At 40.5% G+C, this 20937-nt stretch overlaps 1 protein-coding gene across 2 annotated transcripts; it reads right to left on the bottom strand.

The window, feature by feature from the left end:
• Window positions 1-1913: 1913 nt before the first annotated feature.
• On the bottom strand, window positions 1914-20352 carry LGI1 (leucine rich glioma inactivated 1). 2 transcript variants are annotated; one of them, XM_034430412.3, is made up of 8 exons: window positions 19354-20352; window positions 18888-18959; window positions 12988-13059; window positions 12817-12888; window positions 8903-8974; window positions 5455-5624; window positions 3226-3390; window positions 1914-3143 (listed from the first exon to the last, which is right to left on the bottom strand). In XM_034430412.3, exons 1-8 carry the CDS (start codon window positions 19548-19550, stop codon window positions 2326-2328), a joined length of 1638 nt encoding a protein of 545 aa, XP_034286303.1. In that variant the 5' UTR covers window positions 19551-20352; the 3' UTR covers window positions 1914-2325. The 2 variants fall into 2 exon arrangements, with proteins under 2 accessions (XP_034286303.1, XP_087727835.1); XM_087871709.1 differs by having other exon boundaries at window positions 18869-18959; window positions 19354-20169.
• Between the last annotated feature and the right edge of the window lie 585 nt (window positions 20353-20937).

Genomic DNA, 20937 nt, shown 5'->3' with positions numbered 1-20937 from the left:
CATGTCTGAATATATGGATATTGATATTCAGCCCATCAATTTTCTCAAGTTTTTCAACATGCTTGAACAATTAGTATTGAACTAGAACATGCCTTATTCTATATTCTATGTGAAAGCATGTTAAATTGAAGTTATATTTCTTTAGGTTGCCTGCAGTGGTGGAGGTCATTGTTGTGGGGGATTTTGGTCAATAAATATCTTTGATTATTATTGAGATAAATGTAAACTCAGATACAATCCTGCTGCACGAATATGTTGAGATGTCATGATTAATGTTTATAAAGGCAGCTTTCATACAGACATGGGGATCATATGAGCTTTGCAATCAGATTGCTAAGGGAATCCAATTTTAGTGATGGGCAAATTGCAAGGATCTACTATACATAAAAAGAACTCAAATCTCTCCATCAATGAAAGGAAGCATTTGATGATGGACATTAGCCAAGCTTTCCAAAATACTACTCAAATGATGCCTCAGAGGGTGGGGTAATGATTACCACATCATTTCCTTTCATTATTATTAAAATGAAAACATAAAATGCAGAAAGGTGTATGCTTAGGCAGTGAACTTTTGGGACATTACTAGTGATACTCATTTTATTTTTTACTTTTAAAATATTAGCTTTTCCTACAAAATATAAACATGCTTACATCCCAAGGAGATGCACACTCTTGTTTTATCTCTGTGGTCATGATCTTAAAAAGCCCATGCGATTTTTCTTTTTCTTATTGATAAGATACGAGAGAGACAGACAAAGAATTAGTTTGGTTATTTGTTCTAACCTCTCAAGACTTTAAAAGAAGAGTGGGAGAAAATAAGCACTGAAGCTAAAATAATACATATGGCCATGTAAGGGGTGATTCTTATAAAATACAATATTTTTATCCAATATCTACCATTATGTACCTGTGTAGCACTTCTCGAAGATAAGATACTGTATGCAATACTGCTGCTGCTGAAAAATGATTACAAAAAGTGCATTTAGAGAAGAAGAAGAAAAAAACAACTCCAGGTGAGGAAGTCATATTAGTCGTTTTATAATATTTTAAAACCCGTAACTATTCTAAGCAGGAGAGCTCTGATCAGAGAGCTTAAGTTCTACATATTATAAAACACCACTCAGAGAAATGTTGCCTATGCAGTGATGCATAAAAACTTGTACCAAAGTAATGGTACCATGTTTGGCATTTTAATGGTACTGGATATGTGTGTGTGTATGTGTTTATATCCACAAATACCAATAGCAATACCACTTAGACTTATATATCACTTCATAGTGCTTTATAGCTCTCTATAAGCAGTTTACAGAGTCAGCATATTGCCCACAACAATCTGGGTCTTCATTTTACCGATCTCAGAAAGATGGAAGTCTGAGTGAACCTTGAACCGGTCAGAATCGAACTCCTGGAGTGAACAGTGAATAAGCCAGCAGTACTGCATTCTAACCATTGCGCCACCATGGCTCATGGTGCAGTGGTTAGAATGCAGTACTGCAGGCTTATTCACTGTTCACTGTACCTATGAAAAATAAGCCCTGAATATTTAATATTTATATGCCAACAAGAGTCTTATATTTCTAATTGCTTTAGAAAGATGGCAATTGATATCTTTCCCATTAGGACAGAAATTGTCAATACTCCACACCCTGTGAACAAAACATCAGTTGGGTTTTTTTCTCTCTCCTTATGATGGAAATAAATGAGCTGCATATTCCATACAGGTGAATGCATACAAATTACCTGCTTGTGTTGGATCAAACAGTCCCTTTCTGTTTAAAAGTGTAAGCAATAGATTTGAATCAAAATGCAATATAACATTTCTGGTAATATTGAACTTTCATGACCCTAGGAAACTACTCAAAATGAGAAAAAACTATCTATGGGATTGTTGTATAAATAAAGCTATTTGAGAATAGGAAAGAAAACGTAAACATTTTATTTGGCAATCTTCAGATCAGTGAATAATGGACAATTACAGTTGATTGGTGCTTTCCAACTCATTTAGGAGGGATGGAGTTTTGCTAGCTATTTACACTGTTGTTGCAAATAATAGTTAATGCTTTAATTTGTCCTTCTTTTAAAATTGCAATTTCAAACAGCACTAGACTTGACATTTATGGTTGAAGATATTAGCTGTAGCACTTTATTTTAACAATCTCAGCTGTTAAAGGCATTTTGCAGACTGGAAGTAAAGAGAATCGTTGCCATGCATTTAGTTCGTTAGGTCTCTGTTGTTATTAATGGAACAAGTCTCACAACAGACTTCCAAACTCTGTGTGTGTGTGTGTGTGTGTGTGTGTGTGTGTGTGTGTGTGTAAATATGTATCATGCACTTAAGTCAATTATGATGTGCTTATAGATCACTGTAGTTCCTTTAAAGCTTGATGCAAAGAGAAAATTCTGTTTGTCAACAAAAACATGTGTGAAGGATCTTGGCGCTTGAATATTTAATTCTTGAAACTTAACAAACTTGGCTTTTCCTGCATCCCAAAAATAGACTTGAGTGAAAGAATAATCGCTTCCAAGAATAGCATACTGATAATTCTTTATCTGAAGTGGCTGGAACACCATGGACCCCCTGGATGGCATTCTTTGTAAATCCAGAAATTTGGAGCCTGTCCATTTCATTACTTTGGAATCCCCAATGAATCTTGTTAGGCAAACATAAATATCTTCTTTCACTTTGAAGTGTTTGACAGCGTAAACATCTTCCATATCTGGAATATCCACTGGGTCAGCGAAATTGTTTGTGCCCCTGTTCCACTGATACAGGATCGGGTGTTGAGAACTGCTTGAGATGATCAAATGAGGCTTGGTGGCTATTTCAAGATATTCCACATCAGTGTCTCTGTACCATTCGTGCAAAGACTGGTCAGAATAAAATCCATTTCCATTCCATTTGTAGATAGTGGTGATGCCAGCTTTTGAACTATCCGCTATTGCAAAGTATGCATCCTTAACAATGGTGAACGTTTCAATGTCGTTAGGCTTTCTGATCTTAAGGATCTCAATGTCCTGGATTTTGATAAATTTATTTGCGTGAATGTCTCGTTTGTATATATGGGAGCCACCAAAGAGCTGGGCAACAATGATGTACAAGCGATTCTCAACAATAATCGGCTTACAGACAACCACCGAAGTCCCTGCACAAAGATCGACAAAGCGTATCATCAACTGGCATTACGATAAGGCAACACAACGTTCAGAGAAATGAGCTGTTAATACCTGTGATGTTATCAAAATTCCTGAATGTCCCTTCCACATGGTCCCACTGCAGAAAGATACATTTTCCGATAAAAGGCTGAGCGATAACCACATATTCATCATTCATGAATGAGAAAGTGTCCACTGACAGGGACTGATATGGAAGCTTTCGAAATACGACAAATTCTGAAAAAGTACATACTAAAAGTTGGTATTTACTCCTTTAAATGTTATTATAAAAAGTAGATAGCTTGTACAAGGCAGTGGTATTTTGTAAAATCTATTTTTCCTGTTTATTAGACTTTAGTCAACAAGAAAAAAAGATGAAGATGTTTGTTAACAGAGAATAGCACTCATGCTTGAATCATAACCAATTCTAATTAGCCTAATTCCTACTGTGGTTGTTACGGTTCATCAAGTCAAATCTGACGCCTGCTGACTACAAGGATAAATCCCTGTAGTTTCCTTGGCAACATTTTTGGCAGTGGCTTGCCAATACCTTGTTCCTAGTACAGAGAAAGAAAGAGAGTGACTGGCCCAGAGTCACCAAGCTGGGTTACAGGCCTAAGGTAGGACTAGAACAGTGGTTCCCAATCTTTTTTTTGGCCATGCCCCACCTAAGCATCTCTAAAATCCTGATGCCTCCCCTGCCCTTCCCGGTGACATATAATTCTTACTTTATTCAAAAAGTGAACTCTACTCACGCGGAGGAAGCCTAAAAGGCCATTAATTTGGTTTAAACAAGGTTCAAATTGCTCCCATTAAAAATCAAAGTGCCCCCCTGTGGGCCCCACATTGGGAACCACTGGACTAGAACATTTGACCTTCCAGCTTCTAATTTAGCAGCTTACTCCCTAGGCCAAACAGGCTTTTTCTTTCTTGGGATGAAAATTATGAATGTAGCAGTCACACTGATTTTCATAAAATGTAATTAGGGCCTAATACTGCAAATTAGATACTTTCAGTCAATATGGAATGAAAAATCTTAATCTTGATCTTCTCCAAGCATGAGTACAAACAGAACAATTTTGGCCAGTTAGACCCTACATAGTAAAACCATCCAGGGGTGGGTTTTACCTACCTTTACTACCGGTTCGCAACGGGGCCGTGCGTATGCGCCTGCTTCGCTCGCGTATGCGTGTGCTCTTCTGCGCATGCGCAGAAGCCTTCTGATGACATCGGGGTTGGCGGACAAAGCCTCCCGCCGGTTTTACTACCGGTTCTATAGAACTGGTCCGAACCGGGGGCAACCCACCACTGAAACCATCCCATATAGTTGAGATTTCCTATCCAGCTTTGCTTGTTTAACTTCTATGCCAGTGGTTCTCAACCTGTGGGTCGGGACCCCTTTGGGGGTCGAACGACCCTTTCACAGGGATCGCCTAAGACCATCAGAAAACACGTATCTTCAATGGTTTTAGGAATAATTTTATGGTTGGGGGTCACCACAACATGAGGAACTGTGCTAAAGGGTCGCGGTATTAGGAAGGTTGAGACCCACTGTTCTATGCCATAAGGAATTTGTAGTGTGCAGATTTCGCACTGAACTATCATTGTATATTGTGGGGGCAATAAGCTGACTTTGTATAAAAAAGAACACCGCTTAGGGGGGGCCGAAAGCCCTACTAAGCAGGTATATACAAAAGTATGAAGGCTATTGCTTAATGCATTGTAAGCCGCCCTGAGTCTCCGGAAAAGGGCGGCATATAAATCGAACCAATAAATAAATAAATAAATAAATTTGCTTCACTATGGCTTCTGAAAGTAAGTCACAGATAATCACACAAGAGGCTAAGCCAAAATCAATGGAATCTCATTCAGATTAGGTGAACCAGGCCACACAACCATTGTGTAGATGTGTCTATGGAGATTCTCAGTCATCCAGGTCATGTTATCCCAAAGGTGGTTTTTTTCAAAAGGTAATTGGACTTTGTTTTTCCTTGTTTTCGTTTTGCTTCTCATCCAAGAAGCTTCTCCAGTTCAAGCAAAAAATAAAGTCCAATTGCCTTTTGAAAAAGCACCTTTGGGGCAATTATTGTGTAGGTTCGTTTCTCCTGAAGAGAAGGATGGAGAGAAAAATCTCAACATGACAGAGAAGAGATCTTGAAAGTTGCTGTGAATAAAGCAGGCAATATTCGGGCTAGGTAGATGTATAGATTAACCCAGTAGAAAACCATTTGCTCCACCGAAAGAAAACGCCCTTAGGAATAACAGGGAATGAAAGAAACAGAAGACACTTTGAAGACTTACGTGTAATGATGCAATCAAATTCACTAGGAGAGAGGCTGTTGATTTTGCGTTTCTTATACTCTGGTGGATTTTCACAATAGATGTCTTCCACTGTTGCATTTGTTCTGCTTATCCATGCAATTAACCATTTCAATTTGCAATCACATTTGAAAGCATTTCCTCTCAGGTCTCTGGATAGAAACAACGTTTTTGAAATGTGACAATTTAAATACATTATCATTTGTTTAAAAAAAACAACAACAGGTTATCGGTTTATAATATTTTGAGATCAGTATTGCATGAAAGACAATGTGCTTTAAGGAAGAAACCGAGCCTATATTTTTTAAAGACTCTTTGTGGTTAAAAAAGCAACCGTATATTAAGTTTCTTAAGAGAGAGAAGGAAGGGGGGTAAAAATCTTACACTGAATTAAGCATCCTTCTATTATATTTCTCTTTTGTATGTGAATTATGGTGTTATATCCATGTACAAAAGGGTGGAGATTGTAGAATGACAACGCAATGCTTTTTTTTGTTATTTTGATGAAAGCATCCAATTTTGCAGATGCTTTTGCCTGGATTATGTATGGAGAATGCTGCCTCTGGGGGCTCTTTTTTTCCTGAAATCTTATTCTAGTTGAGTAATTCCTCCAGGCTTAAATTGGATCTGGAAAGAAAATCCTCTAATACAGCAAAAGAGCTTTAAGCTTGCTTTCCTCTTCGCAAATGTAAAATTACTTCTTTTAACTGATTTTGGAAACAAATTACTAAAGAAGAAGAATACAATAATATTAACAATATGTTACCTTAAAACATATGCAGATTAAAAAAGAAAAAGAAAAGAAAAAGGTCTGGAAAATAATATTCCAACAGAACAACTCTAAAAACTTTGAACACCTGTGTCAAAAAGTCTTTTCCTTGCCTCTTTCTCAAACTGACCAACCAACTAACAGCAATTACAATAATTCATAATTTGACCAACAATGCCGATCAACAATCCACTGCCCCATATCAGATGTAGATATCTCTTTTCCATCTTGCCTTAGTATTCTTTAGCCAATCCCCATACCACAAGGTGCACAATCTTGCTAAATTCCAAAGACCAGAATAATCGCCAAGAATAATGCATTTTAAAAAACACATAATTGTTCCAGAGTCATAGGAGCAGCTCTGTATATTTCAATTCAAATATGACAATAACAGGGTTCAAATCATTCATAATTCAAATCATATGAATTAATATTCCAAGTCCAAAATAAATCTCCAACAGAAAAGCACTTGCAACTAATTTTTTATTAAATAATTGCTGTAGTGTCCAATAAGCAAAATGTTCTTTTCTGTTAAAAACTCATTTTAGGTTTACAGGAAACAAATTTAAAACAACTTTCCATGTGACATTCCAGCTCATTATTCTAGATGTCATATAAATAATATCAATTGTATTAATGTATTCTTTTTAAAAGCAAAAATACCTTCAAATGTTGTGGCTCCTCTTTCATGCTAAAATAAGAAGAGCCAAATTCAGGAAATTAAATCCAACTGATTTAGATAGATGATACTTGGGTACACATCCTTCTCATTAATAAACCTAGCTCATTTTATTCTCCTCGGTTGTTATCTGGATCTTGATAGACATATTTTGCTTTGTGCAACCATAAATATGTTTCCAAATGCTACAGAAAATGCCTTTTCTCCATTGTAGTTTTATTTTATTGCACGCATTTCAGCCCATTTTCTACTGGAACCCTGGGTCACTTTATTGTGAGGGGGTGTCTGTCTCATTTTGAACATTTCTTGTAATCATTAAGTTATTTGGGGTGGAGGGACATAACTTTATCCTTTGATGTTCTTCTCATGTGCATTTGCATGAAATGGAAGTACTGTAGAGGACTAGCAATTGCATCTCTTGGAAAATATATACATAAAAGGGAAGTCATGCATAAGGAGAGCCAGTTTGGTTTAGTGGTTAAGGCACCAAACTAGAATCCAGGAGGCCGTGAGTTCGAGTCCTGCCTTAGCCATGAAGCCAGCTTGGTAACTTTGGGCCAGTTACCCTCTCTCAGTCCTAAGAAGGAGGAAATGACAAACCACTTCCAAAAAACCTTGCCACGAAAACTGCAGGGAGTTACCAGGAGTCAATACTAACTCAAAGGTCCCCAATAGACAACCATAAAGCTATGCATAAAGGTTAGATGGACAAATTGCTGCCTTACATCCAGATGCAGCTCTTGGCCTAAGTTCCTTGGGAAAGAGAGAAGCAGGTGCCAGAAAGAGAAAATGAGGTGTCAGGGGGCCTTTCACCATACAAATAAACCTTCACTCCATGTCTTGCCTGTGAATGAAGCACACTTAATTGGCCCTTGGCTGTTTAGTATATTTAGAACATTTTCCCTCTAATTCTAACAGTATCCAAGGGAAAATAGAACCAGTTTGGTATAATAGTGACTGCCTGGATTAATCGTTGCAGTTTTCTCAGTAGGAAGTGATTCAGCCTTGCCTCCTTCCTAGGGTTGAGAGAGAATGACTGGCCCAAGGTAACCTAGCTGGCTTCATGTCTCAGGTAGGACTACAACTCAGATAAATGGTTCCTTGGTCTTGGCCTTATTCTAAGAGGGGAAATATACTTAATATTCATTAATAGTCCAGAGCCAGTAAAGTCTGCTTCATTCACAGGTAGGCAAGATGTGAGATGAAGGCACACTTGTGCCCTGAAAAATTGCAAGAAAAAGATATGTGACTTCCTGTAAGAATTTTCAAATGCAAATTCTTCCAACAGTTTCCCGTATGTTCCATGTCTCTCAATGTCCAGGAAGCAAACGGGCGCGGGGGGGGGGGGGGGGGAGGAGGACTCCCTGGTAGGGCCTGGCTTCCTGATTTCCCTGCCGCAGCTTTTATCGGTGCAGAGCAAATTGTTTAAAACAGCTGGCTTTCTTGACAGTGGGAATGGCTGTGGCTAAATGAGCTCAAGGAGAACAGCTAATGTTCTCAGTAGAGATGGCTGAGAAATTCATTCCATTCCCATTTCTATGAAAGCTTACACAGATTGTAAATTCTAAGCATACAATGTAGTTTTTTCTCTTTCTCTCTCCCTTCCTTCTTCTCTCTTTTGCAGGGCAATTTGATAAACTATTTATAAATGCACCCAGATATAATTTTAAGAAAATCTGCCTGTGAGATAAGGTTGCCACAAAAACCTATTATTGTAGGGGACAATCTTGTTTTAGATGTTCTGTGGCACCTTTCCGCAATCTGGGCATATTTGGAAGCTGCCAGCTTGCAGAAAACTGCCTTGAGGAATGCTCCTAAATGGGGAAAAAAATGCTATTAGATGAATGAGATAATTGATGATAAGTGGATATAAAATGGATTACTTCAGGCTCATTATATGAGCAGTTGTTCCACAATACGTATCTCTGAGCCTTTTTTCCCCCTTTCTATTCATAATGGGAATATCAAAAAGGTTTTCTTACACATTTGTTAGTGAATCCAATCCCTTGAATATGTCTTTAGGGAGCGTTTGGAGGTTATTGTTTGCAAGACTCCTGTAAAAAATATAATTAGGGTTAGTTTAATCTTGGATTCTTTTTTTCCCATTTGATGAATCACTAGGATGGCAAATAACAGCACATGCATTGCTATGATTTGATTCATTATTGTAAGTAGTTGTAATAGCAATACTAGTAATGCTAATATTATTGATATGGAATACATTTACTTATTATAACCCAGAAAGCACAATTCCTGTTTAAATATTATATCCACACACTCCCTATTGTTCTAAGGTCTCTGCTGCCTTGCCAAACTCTTCACCACAATCCTTGTATCTTTACTAATAAAGGAGAATATTTGTAGCTCAGGGTTGAAATGAAGGGCTCCTTGGTGCTCTCTGAGCCTGCTTGTTTTCTTGCAGATGTTTCATTACCCAAACTAGGTAACATCATCCGTGCTCTGATGATGGTTACCTAGTTTTGGTAATGAAATGTCTGCAGGAAAACAAGCAAGCTCAGAGAGCATCAAGGATCCCTTGTGTTTTTGTTGTTATTGTTAACAATGAAAAAGATTTCAGGGTATTTTAAGCATTCCCTGTCCTCAAATTCTACCTTAATAGCAGTTCTACCTGCAGAACAGTAGACAACTTTAACATGTGGTGACTTCAACTCCCAGAATTCCTCAGCCAGCATGTTGAGAAATACTACTCAAGGATATCAGTTGCATAGCTTTGTAGCCATGGCTTGTCTCATAGACATCTATGATCGCCCTCAAATTGTTTTCCACCCATGGATGCCCTTCCACTAGCATGGAAGGTTTCCATCCCATCATAACCTTCCAGGATAGTCCGAGAAAACAATAACAGTAATACATTTGCTGTCATCATGCTGTTTATTATTCATAGTCTTAAATGGGAAGAAAAGATGACTAAACAATATATTATGCAAAAAAAAAAAAATGCCTGTGTAACATTGACTCAGTTCCAACATATCACTGAAGGTCTGTCCACAAGCCAATTCCAAGGACTTGATTTTTTTTACCCCTTTATTAGCAAAATATTATACTACTAGTAATAGTTTCACTGTCATCTTGGCTCATCTTGACTTTTTTGAACCAGGAAAATAATGATAAAAAGTCTCAGGAGTTGATCTCAACTGCTGGTGAATCGTTGGATGTTTCAAAACCTCCAACCCCACCTGCCCAAGTGCAAAACTAGGTTTAGGGTTCGTTGGATTGGTGGGTAATATATTTACAACTAATTCCTGAGCATTCTGTGGACTATGGACCCCTTTGGCCTTCAAGCCCATCATATTCTTGAAATCTGAACAATGGAAAATGCCAAATAAAAATATCAGGATTGCAGGTATACAGGACAAACTATATGCATCGTAACGCAACTATGTAAATGATGCTATTGCATTCATCACATTAGGGGCATAAGTCACATCATTTTGATGAAGTGGTGATGCATGCAACAATAGTTGCTCCCTTGCTCCTACAAGGCGCCCACAATTGTGGGGTGTTTTTTTGTCATCAGTTAGAAAACAAACTGGTAATAGAGGTCGCCACTGTCGGAGCATAATTTGGCTACTTCTCAAAATAATTTTAATTTTAAAAGGGATGAACATTCCAATCTGGCTCCCTTTTGATGACTGCGTCTCTAACATGTCCCTCCCCACCCCCCCACCCCCAAAAAAGCTTGAGTTAAAAAAATATGCAGGGCCTGGCTACAAAATGTTTTTCAGCTCCACAGAAGTATTTGATCCACTGATGAATGACCAGACATCTAATAAACTAAAAATATGTATTGTACTTTGATTAACATTCAAACTAAAAATGACAATTCTATCCCCTTCACCTTGGAGTCTACATATTAAGAAGCCCACCTATGCTCTTGCTCACCCTCCTTGTGCTCTATATAATTGTAAAAAGGCCCTCCTCTTCCCTTGTCAATCATCTGATCAAAGGAATCTGCTGAGCCAATATTAGGCAGCACTTTGGAGCAGAGTCACTAGAGCAAAGAAAGAAGCTGCAGGGAGTCACTTCTCTCTCTGTGTCACTGCTCAGAACTTAAGAGCTTCCCACTGCTAATGGTGGAGAGAGGACCAGAAAGCTGCAGGTCAGCTGGAAGGAGAATGAAAGTGATGAAGTTTCTCCCCTTACTGTGCCTTTGTGTGTATTACAATAAATACACACACTACACACACATGTATAGCCTCCAGGTCAGCAACAATGGTAACTCCAGGAGGCCCCAAAAGCTCCTATGCCCATTAGACGCAATGGGGGCTTACTTCTAAACAAAGGCAAGTAGGATGGCATTGATTGTGAGCTATTAGTGCACACAGGACAAAGAGTAAATCTTTGTTAGATCTTGGGTTATTAAAGCAGCCTGGGAGGTGAACACAGGATGGGTTCATGTGGTGGTTTTGACCTCTTGGAGAGAGGGGGTAATCCCACCAGCCTTGAAGGAGGAGGTGGTATACCACTCTTCAAGAGGTCAAGGCTGGATCCTTACCCGCTGGAGAATTATCAGCCAATTTTCAATTTTCCCTTTCTTGCAAAGATTGTGGAAAAGGTGGGTTGGATGACAGCTACAGAGGATCTTAGAAGGAACACATTATCTGGACCCATTTGAGGCAGAGTACAGTACAGAGGGAGCATTGGTTGCCCTTGATGGAACTGGAATGGTGTATCCATCCTAGAGCTCCAAGATCTCTTAGCAGCTTTCAATACCGTCAATCCCAGTATCCTTCTGCTGCAGAAGTTAGGAGTGGGAGGCACTATGCTCAAGTGGTTCATCTCCTTCCTCAGAGGCCAGTTTCACTCGATATTGATGGGAGTGGACAAGATCAACTCCATGGCCTCTCTTGACTAGAGTATCTCACAACTAACTGTCCCCATCCCTGTTCAATATCTACATGAACCCACTAGGCAAGGACATCCACCAATTCATGATGCAGTATGGTGACAATACCCTATTTTACATCTCAACCCAAGGGGCTATCAGTGTATTGACTCAGTGTCTGGAGGCTGTTAAGTTCTAGATGGGACAGAACAGACTTCAGCTCAATCCTACTAAGACTGACTGGCTGTGGCTGCTGCTGATGTCAGCATCTTTGGTTTTGGATGAGGCTGCACTTCTTCAGTCAAGACTGGTTATGTAACTTGGGGTTCCTTCTGGACTCATAGCTACTGCTCAAAGAGCAGATGTCACTGTGGCCAGGGGAGGCTTTGCACAGGTTCCTCTGTGCACCACTTCACCCCTTCCTCAATCAGAAGGTCCTTCAGCCAGTCATTCATGCCCTGGTTATCTCACAATTGGATTATTACAAAGCGCTCTACATGGAGACCACCCAGAAACTCCAGCTGGTTCAGAATGCAGCAGTGCAAGCAGTAACAGATGCCTCTTGGTATGCCTATGTGTCACCATTGCTACGCAAGGTTCATTGACTGCCAGTTGCTTCCAGGTGCAATTCAAATTGCTGTTTACTACCTATGAAGTCCTCTATGGAATAGGGCCAAGGTATCTGAAAGCCTGCTTAACTCCAACTATTTCTGCCCACCCAGTATGTTCCAGCAGAGAAAGTGCTCTCCAGGTCTTCTCCAGTAAACACGGCCACCTTGGGCAACCTAGGAAGTGCACCCTCTCTGTGGCAGCATCCCCCAGAAATAAGGAAAATATCCTCACTCCTGGGCTTCTGGAAAGATTTGAAAACCTGGATCAGTCCCAAGTCTGGGGTTGAAGTTTATTACTTGTTCAAAGTTCCCTGTTTTGTTTTGTTGCTTTTAGTTTGGGGCCTATGTAATTTAATGCTTTTAGATACTTTTATATTTTCCCTGGTTTTGTACATTGGAGTTGGATGGCCAATACATTTAAACAAACAAACATACTTACAAGTGAATTAAGGACTTCAACCCGCGAAAAGAAGTGTTGGAAAGTGATTTGATGTTGTTGTTTTCTATAAACCTGTAATGGGGATACAAACACAACTGGTCAAAGCTGTCTTCATCTCAGGCATTCAACTCACTCAAAAAAAAATCTTGGACCATAAATATTTCAACTCACAAATATTCTAGATGAGGAAGGCCCATGAAAGCATCGCTACTAATGGTCTCAAATATGTTTGCAGTAAATAATCTGTAGAAAGAAATATTAGACAAATAATAATGTGACATGATCTTAGACATACATAGATTTTTCACAGTGCTTGATTATTTTTAGAGATGAAGATTATATTTCCTACTCTGCTATGTCCTAACATAATGAAATACACATACACATATACAGAGTCTAGATCCGTGATGGTGAACCTATGGCATGGGTGCTACAGGTGGCATGTGGAGCCATATCGGTAGGCACATGAGCTCAGCAGATTTTCAGGCCTTCTGGGCCCACCAGAAGTCAGGAAACACGCTGTTTCCGGCCTCCGAGGTGGGGAAGGCCGTATTCGCCCTCCCCAGGCTCCTAGAAAGGCTCCAGAGCCTGGGGAAAGCGAAAAACGGGCCTACTGGGACCACCGTGTGCCAAAAGCAGGGGGAGCACAAGGGGGGGTGGGGTGCATAGAATTATGGATGTGGGCACGTATGAGTATGACCCCCCGCGCACCCCCTGCTTTTGGCATGCGATGGCAAAAAGGTTAGCCATCACTGGTCTAGATTATCTTTCTCCAACCTTACATCCTCTAAAATGTGTTAGAACTACATTTCCTAGAAGGTCCAGCTTAGCTGATCTAGTTCTTCAAGACATAAATATATGTTATAATATATATGAAACAGTGTAATGATTTTGACTAAATATGCCATAATTTAAAGAACTGGCATTTCTGAGTAGTTTCCTACAACTCCACAATGTCTCCTTCAAAGTTCTAGAGTTTGCCTTTACAAGAAATAAATGCACTGCAGTCAGAAATATCGTTTCAAAATTATATTTTCCTCTAATGCTTGAAGATGAATGCAAATTGCTGCAATTTGCATAATAGCTCCCATTTGAGAGTGCCAACACTATTCTCAGCTGCATTTGGAACTTTTGCAAGGATAAGCATTGCTATTCATTCCAACAAAAGGAACATATTTAGGCCCACATCAAACACACAAAATGGTGTGGGTTTTTTTCCCCCCCTCCTTAAATGAACGACAAATCCATATGTTTTTGATGAACATCAACTCTATATCTATGTGTATGTGTGGAATAAAGATAAGGGTTTTCCTGTCCAGTTGTGTTCAACTTTAGGACATGGTGCTCATCTCTGTTTCTTGGCCAAGGGAGCCAACGTTGTCTCTGTGAGGTGGGTTGGGTTGAGACCTGCCCTGAGTGACCCAGTTGGCTTTTATCTCTAGAGGGACACTAGAATTCGGAGTCTTCTGATTTCTATGTAGATATCCTATACATAGAATAATAGGATATCGATTTTAGGATTGCTATTTTGGGCTGCAAAAATCCAGACCACCACCAGAAGGCAGCAAGGAGGTCATACCATGGTCCTGTAGATGTTTGCAACTCTTAACAGAAACTGCTCCCTGCTTTCCTCTATCTGATTCTTTGAGGTTAAACGTTTGCTTCTCACTTAGGCTCAAGAATGTTCCTCTTCCCACCAAATGTGGAATTTAAATGAGAAAAAAAATAATCCTGAGGCACTAGCAAATTGTTTTTTAACCTTTTAATACTCACAAAAGAGATGGGAAGGAAATACCTACATGTACTGTATTTTATTTATTTCATTAGTTTATAGGCTGCGCCAGTTGTGAATAACTGAGAAATGTACAACCCACTTCTCTAAGTATCTAAGATGGAAAAGTGCAACCCTCCCCAATTCATACGCTATCATGATATCGTACATACTTCTATACTTCTTAGAATTATAGAAAAATTCCCAAAAATATGATGGGGCCAAATTAGAGATGTAGTTAATCACATTTAAGCAGTAACATATAGCCCTACATAGCACAAAAGGTATCTAACTTCACCCCATAAGGAAGCCTCAACTGGATGAGACGGTTATAACTGTTTCTATTTTTAACAAATGCTCCTATCAACGTGATATTTGCACCTGAAAAGGCTTTTTACAACATGCGTGCTACTTAACCCGTTGGACCAATGTAAGTTACATGATTGATGGAGTAATATTTTAATGTTTTTCTGCACCGTTACAGCTATTATCTTCTTGATAATTAAATATATTAAATTTAAGCATTATTTTTCCCTGATATTTTCTTTATACTTATGTTTAAGCAAATTATATTAAATAAAATATAATTTAAAGACTTACTATATAAATTAAAGTAAGCAAGGTAAACTTAAAGTCTTTACAACTTAATTAAGATTGTGATCAGTAGTTTTTAAAAATAGCTGAAATGCATACTTTTGTTAAGTCTGACTGAATTTCTATAAAGGATATCCTAAAAAATGCAGTTTCAAAGTTTTTAGTTCCTTTTTTAAAAAATTAAATACACTGCTAAAAAAAATAAAGGGAACACAAGCAGAAGACATCCGAGATCTGAAATAGCCGTATTAAATACTTTGTTCGTTACATACAGTAGTTTATACACTGCTCAAACAACTAAAGGGAACACAAAAGTACTGTATGTAATGAACAAAGTGTTTAATAAGGCTATTTCATTCATTCAGATCTCGGATGTTTCTGCTTGTGTTCCCTTTATTTTTTTGAGCAGTATATATACTTCCAAATGAAAAATATTAAGACTTTTTGTTATAGTTTTATTTACTCCAAAGATCGGGATGCATAATGGGACTAGATTTAAAACATAGCAATAGAAATAAAATACTGAAGAAACGTTTTGTTATTTTAAAATTTTCTTGAAGCATTAATCTCTCCTATTGGAACAGTATTTTACTAATGCTTGCATTTTTTTTCTTCATCACTGAAAGGAAAGAAAATTTGGTTCTGGCCATCATCCAGATGTCCAAGAGCTCCTGGTAGTAGAATATTACTTCACTCCCTCCCTGCTTGATGATTTTTATCTTAGTCACTTATCCTTTGTGGAATAAAATAAATCATCAGATCTATCAATTCTCAATGAGATCATAGATCAATTGCAGCCATGGATGGATATTTTTTGGGTCATCCATTCTGCAATTCCCTCCTGCAGTGATGCTCTCAGGATGAAGATGACGCTTCATGAGATAAGCAATACGAGATATCACAAGATATCTTCCTTCCTTCCTCTCTCCCTCCCTCCTTCCCTCCCATCCTTCCTCCCTCCTTCTAAAGAAGTTCTGTATACACCTGTCTTACTTATTGCCCAGAGGGCCTTTAGATCCCCAAGTGCTCCTTAAAAACCCACTGAAGAAGCCATCTACGATTCCATGTTTGAAATGCAAGAGGAGTCAGAGAAGGAAACATGCTGCTCTTTGATAATAAAAAGGGTATAAAAACAAAATAATCACAAGAATATTATGGAGAATGTGACTAAGGGCCAGCTGTTGAAAAATTTAATTTTCAAGGCGTACACAGCTGCTGATTTTGAAGGTCTTTTCTCCAATTTTGAAGCCTTCAATGTGTATTCAGCAGACTGCCATTACAAACCTCCTGTCCTTTTGTGTGCCTGTCTTTTAATTGTGACTTACTGTGGACCAGATTGTGCCTCTTGATATGTTCAGGGCTAATCTCAGCCTTTCCATTGGGAGCGGGGGATTCCTGGAAACCCACTCAACTTTTTCATACTAGTGGTTTCAAAAATAATTTAGACTCAGTCAGGAAGCAGGAACTAACTACAGGTGATCCTTGACTTACAAGTTTATTTAGTGCCTCTTCAAAGTTACAATGGCACTGAAAAAAAGGGACTTATGACCATTTTTCACACTTATGACCGTTGCAGCATCCCCATGATCAAAATTCAGATGCTTGGCAACTGACTCACATTTATGACGGTTGCAGTGTTCCTGGGGTCATGTGATCAGCTTTTGTGACCTTCTGACAAGTAAAGTCAATGGGGAATCCAGATTCAATTAAGTCATATTAGTAATTTAACAAATGCAATGATTCACTTAACAATGGTGGCAAGAAAAGTTGTAAAATGGAGCAAAACTCACTTAACAAATGTTTCACTTAGCAACAAAAATTTTGGCCTCAATTGTGGTTGTAACTCGAGGACTACCTGTACAAATGTTAACTTGGTTCACATTTTTTGTGTCCCTGACATCTCCCTTAGAGTAGCTCCACCTGTCTTTTTCTGTTATAATTGTCATCAGTCTTCATCAAGCTAATGCCCTCCTGGGATCTTGGAACTATATGTTTTATCAGCCAACATGAAGATGCCAGTTAGGAGTATATGGGAGCTGTAGACTAACAAAACTGGAAGATGCTAAGTCAAAGAAGGCTGATCTATACTGTATATTCCTGCCTTTTAGCCTTGCCACCAGTTTCAATATTCTGAATGTGCTTTTCTGAAAAAAAATATTCTTGGGAAGTGGGAGCAGCAGTTCACCAATGCAGAAATGATAACATCACAAGGCACAAATGAAAATGGCTTCAAAAGCCTACCTCTCCTTCAATAACAACCTTACTTTCCAAAGATCACAAAGGAGCTACTATTTTGCATTGAACGGAGAGAATATGAATCAGAAATAATATGGCATCATCTACAAAACTAAGGTGAGAAAATTGGTATCCTGAGATATCAATAATTACAGATCATAAACATCAACCTATCTGCATTTCTCAAGTTGCCAATTAGGCTCTGGACCCAAATTGTACATCTATATATCAAAGGTACGATTCATATCTACTCATATTAAAATGTACCATTTCCATCTACAACAAGGTCACGACAAAGCCTGCTGAGATGACACACTGGCATACTAATGACTAAATAGCCACCAAGGATCTTCCCCTTTACAGAGTAACGTATCTTTTTTCATCATCTTTTTTCTTCCCCGCATGATAAGGTGAGATTCTTGCCCTATTCCCAATTATGTTCTTTTTATTCTGCAAAAGATCCGGGAGAAACTGTATAGTTCCCATGGTAACTATATTTAGTCGTTTGTTTGGGATTCAAACCCCAGCTGAGTGCACATTCCTTCTGATCAGTATTAGGAGTATACTGCTCCCAGTATACAAGGTGAGAAGGAAAAGGACATCACCTCACTGACAGAGCAACAGCATCAGAAGTGGATAATGAGCAGTCAGACATAATGCTTAACGTTAAAGCAAAATTATACCCTAGCCTAGGCCAATTCATACAGCCCACCATGTCTGCGTATTTAAGGCTCTTCTTAAAAAAAGAAGTTGTATTTCCTGACAGGTCTCTGAATCAGATGTGTCTTAATTTATGGACCACATTTTCCCACAGAACTTGGGTTTTTTTCTTCAGGATCAAAGGATGCTAACCGAAGAAATATTTCTTGGCTAGGTTTATTGCAACCAACAGCTTTCAATTCTTGGTACATATCACAAATAGGAAAGATCTATCCCTATCATTGGCACGAAGCTCGCTTATAAAATTGCCCCATTGAAATCCACAGTTCCTTTCTGAGAGAAGCAAGTTTGTTTAATCAGCCACAACTCTTAACGTTCAACAGCACTAATCCTGGAAGTGTAGAGAAATGATTTATGATGAGCCATTATCCAGCCTCAGAAAAGACAGTACATAACAGTGTGGTACACGGTATGGGAACATGGTGTCACTGCCCTAACTAGAATTCACATGTACCAAACAAGCACTCTAATAATAAGAGCAGCGATGATGCTAAAGCAGACCCTAAGCAGCACTAGAAGAACAGATCAATACAGTGAAGAAAAATAATAGTAATTATAATAATCTGCTAGGTATGACACACCTTTCATTACTTCCACTGGAAACACTAGGTGCATTTTGTTATATAATAGTTCTGCACCACATAAAACAAGTACTGGTACTTAAAAGCCCCTTAGCGGAGTGTGTGTTTTTTTTTTTGCTTTAAAGACACCCGTTTCATAACAAGCAATCACCATATAAACCGTTTCTCACAGAAGTTGCAGATTGGGCGAGAAGATGAAACTCCGTTCTGGGATTTTCGTGAAAGCAGATCTCACAAAGGATCTGGAAGAGGAAAACGGGGGAGTGGGGGGAGAGAAAGAAAGCAAAGCAGAGGTTAACAGCACCGGAGCCGGTCGGGGAGTCGTTTTTGTCAGCCTCACCCTGAGGCTGGTTACCTGTCCCCTTCCTTCCACCCACCCTCCCGTCAACAGGGGTGACAAATTTCCAGCGGGGGAGGATCGCCACCGCCGAGAAACAGACGGCGTCGCCTTAAGAGAAACCGCGCAGAGGGATCCAACTTCTAGCCCCTCCAACACCCCTTCCCCGCTCTTCCTCCTTCTCCATCCCGGCTCCTTTGCAATCCCAGCGCCCGCTCCTCCCCGCGCCCAGACCCTCTGCGCGATCCACCGATAAGCGTCCCGTCCCCCCCCCCCACAAGTGCTTACAGCCCCCTTACAGGGAGGTAATGTCGGGCGGCACGGTGCGCGGGATCGCCCGGGCGTTCTCACAGAGCGCGTTATCTTTGGTACAAGTGCACGAAGCCGGGCAGGCGGTCTTCCCCGGTCTGCTCCCTTCGGTCAGCAACAGGGCGGAGAAAAGGCACAGAACAACTGCCGAGGGTCTTCCAAGGGGTCGCCGGTCGGCTTGGCCCATCCTTTGGATCCGTTCTGGTTCCGGCCAGTTGGAAGGAGGAGGAGGAGGAGGAGGAGGACGAGAGGAAGAAGCGCAGCCCGAATCATGAACGGACAGGCGGGAATCTCCGCGTTGTTGTTGTTGTTGTTTTACCGGGCTAAGGAAGATCTGCGCGGAGAGCCCGGACGAGACGGCTTCCCCTTCATCCCTCCTCCCTGGCGCTCGTTCTCCCCGTCGCCAGCCCTTCCTTTCCCCGCGCTGTCGGGGTGGGGGGGGGGGAAGCTGAAAGGCTCCGAGCCGTTCAGCCGTCGGTTGTTTGGGGATTCGCCAGGCAGCCGTGAGGGGCGAAAACGGGGGTGGAGGAAGACGGTGGGACCCAACCAGCTGGAGAGGCGAAAGAGCGGAAAAAAAGGAGAAGGAAAAGAAAGAGAGAGACTCGCATCCCCGCGAAACGCGTACACACAAACACACACACACACACACTGGCGCGCGCGGCGGCTGCTACAGCTCTGCTGCTGCTGCTCGGGGTTGCAAAGTGTGACGCACGCCGCGGAGCCGAGGCACGGCTTTCACTTTTCTGAGGGGAGGCCCTCTTCTCGCGGCCAAAAATAGGACCACCTTCTGCTTGGCTGGTGGTGGCGGCTGCGTGGGCGGGCGGTGGGGGTGGGTGGGTGGAGTGGGGGGCTCCGTGGGAGGAGGAGGAGGAAAGCAAGCAGGCGGGGAGGAGGATCTCTCTCCACCCGCGTCAATGTTCCCTTGAGGAGGGAAATCGGGCTTTGCATCTGCCAGGCGACAGCCGAAGCGGGAAGAAAAAGCCGGCTTTGCGTGGAGGAAAGAAAGCGAGGGAAAACATCCAAAGGGCGGCGTGGAAACGTGTGTGTGTGTGTGTGTTGAGAGATTTTAATAAAAACCCGGTTGGCGTAGGTGTGAGGCCTGCGATTTCATTGCACAGGCTGGCTGGGAACCGCTGCAAAAACAAACGGACGCCGCGGGCACAAACCACGCAAGCCTCTCTTTTATCAACCGAGCGGATCTGCAAGCGGCCACGTTCAAACCCAGCCGGCAAAATGAGAATCCTTCTCTCTCGTCTTCTTTCCCTTCCTTAAGCCCTTCCTTGATGTACAATAATAGCTGGGCTTCGAGGCAAGCTGAACCCGTGCTACTGTATTTGGGGAAACCTCTTTATAGGAACCGGAAAGATAGAAAGCAAGGAAGGTGCAAAGTGTAGCCATAATGTTTTGAAGCGCTGGGGGGTTTTATTTGTTACCTATGAACCGTGTCAGGCTCCCCGCAATATTTTCACTGTGCATCTGACACGGAAAAGAACTGTTGCATCGCTGCGAAAGGAAGCTATTAAAAATGTTAAAATTCCTTATTCCAAATGCCGGGCCAATTTCTCCTAGTAAAT

This window comes from Pantherophis guttatus, chromosome 6, assembly GCF_059756535.1.
Source record: "Pantherophis guttatus breed Tessera chromosome 6, ASM5975653v1, whole genome shotgun sequence".
Classification (NCBI taxonomy): Eukaryota; Metazoa; Chordata; class Lepidosauria; order Squamata; family Colubridae; genus Pantherophis; species Pantherophis guttatus.
The sequence above is the reverse complement of the archived record's forward strand: the minus strand, read 5'-3'. Positions and strand labels throughout refer to the sequence as shown.

Coding starts and splice junctions, on each gene's coding strand:
- LGI1 (XM_034430412.3), bottom strand. CDS start 19,550: ATGGGCCAAGCCGACCGGCGACCCCTTGGAAGACCCTCGGCAGTTGTT. Junction 12,889..12,987: donor CTTCCTCATCTAGAATATTT/GTGAGTTGAAAT, acceptor TCCCCATTACAG/GTTTATAGAAAACAACAACA. Junction 3,144..3,225: donor GAATTTTGATAACATCACAG/GTATTAACAGCT, acceptor ATCTTTGTGCAG/GGACTTCGGTGGTTGTCTGT.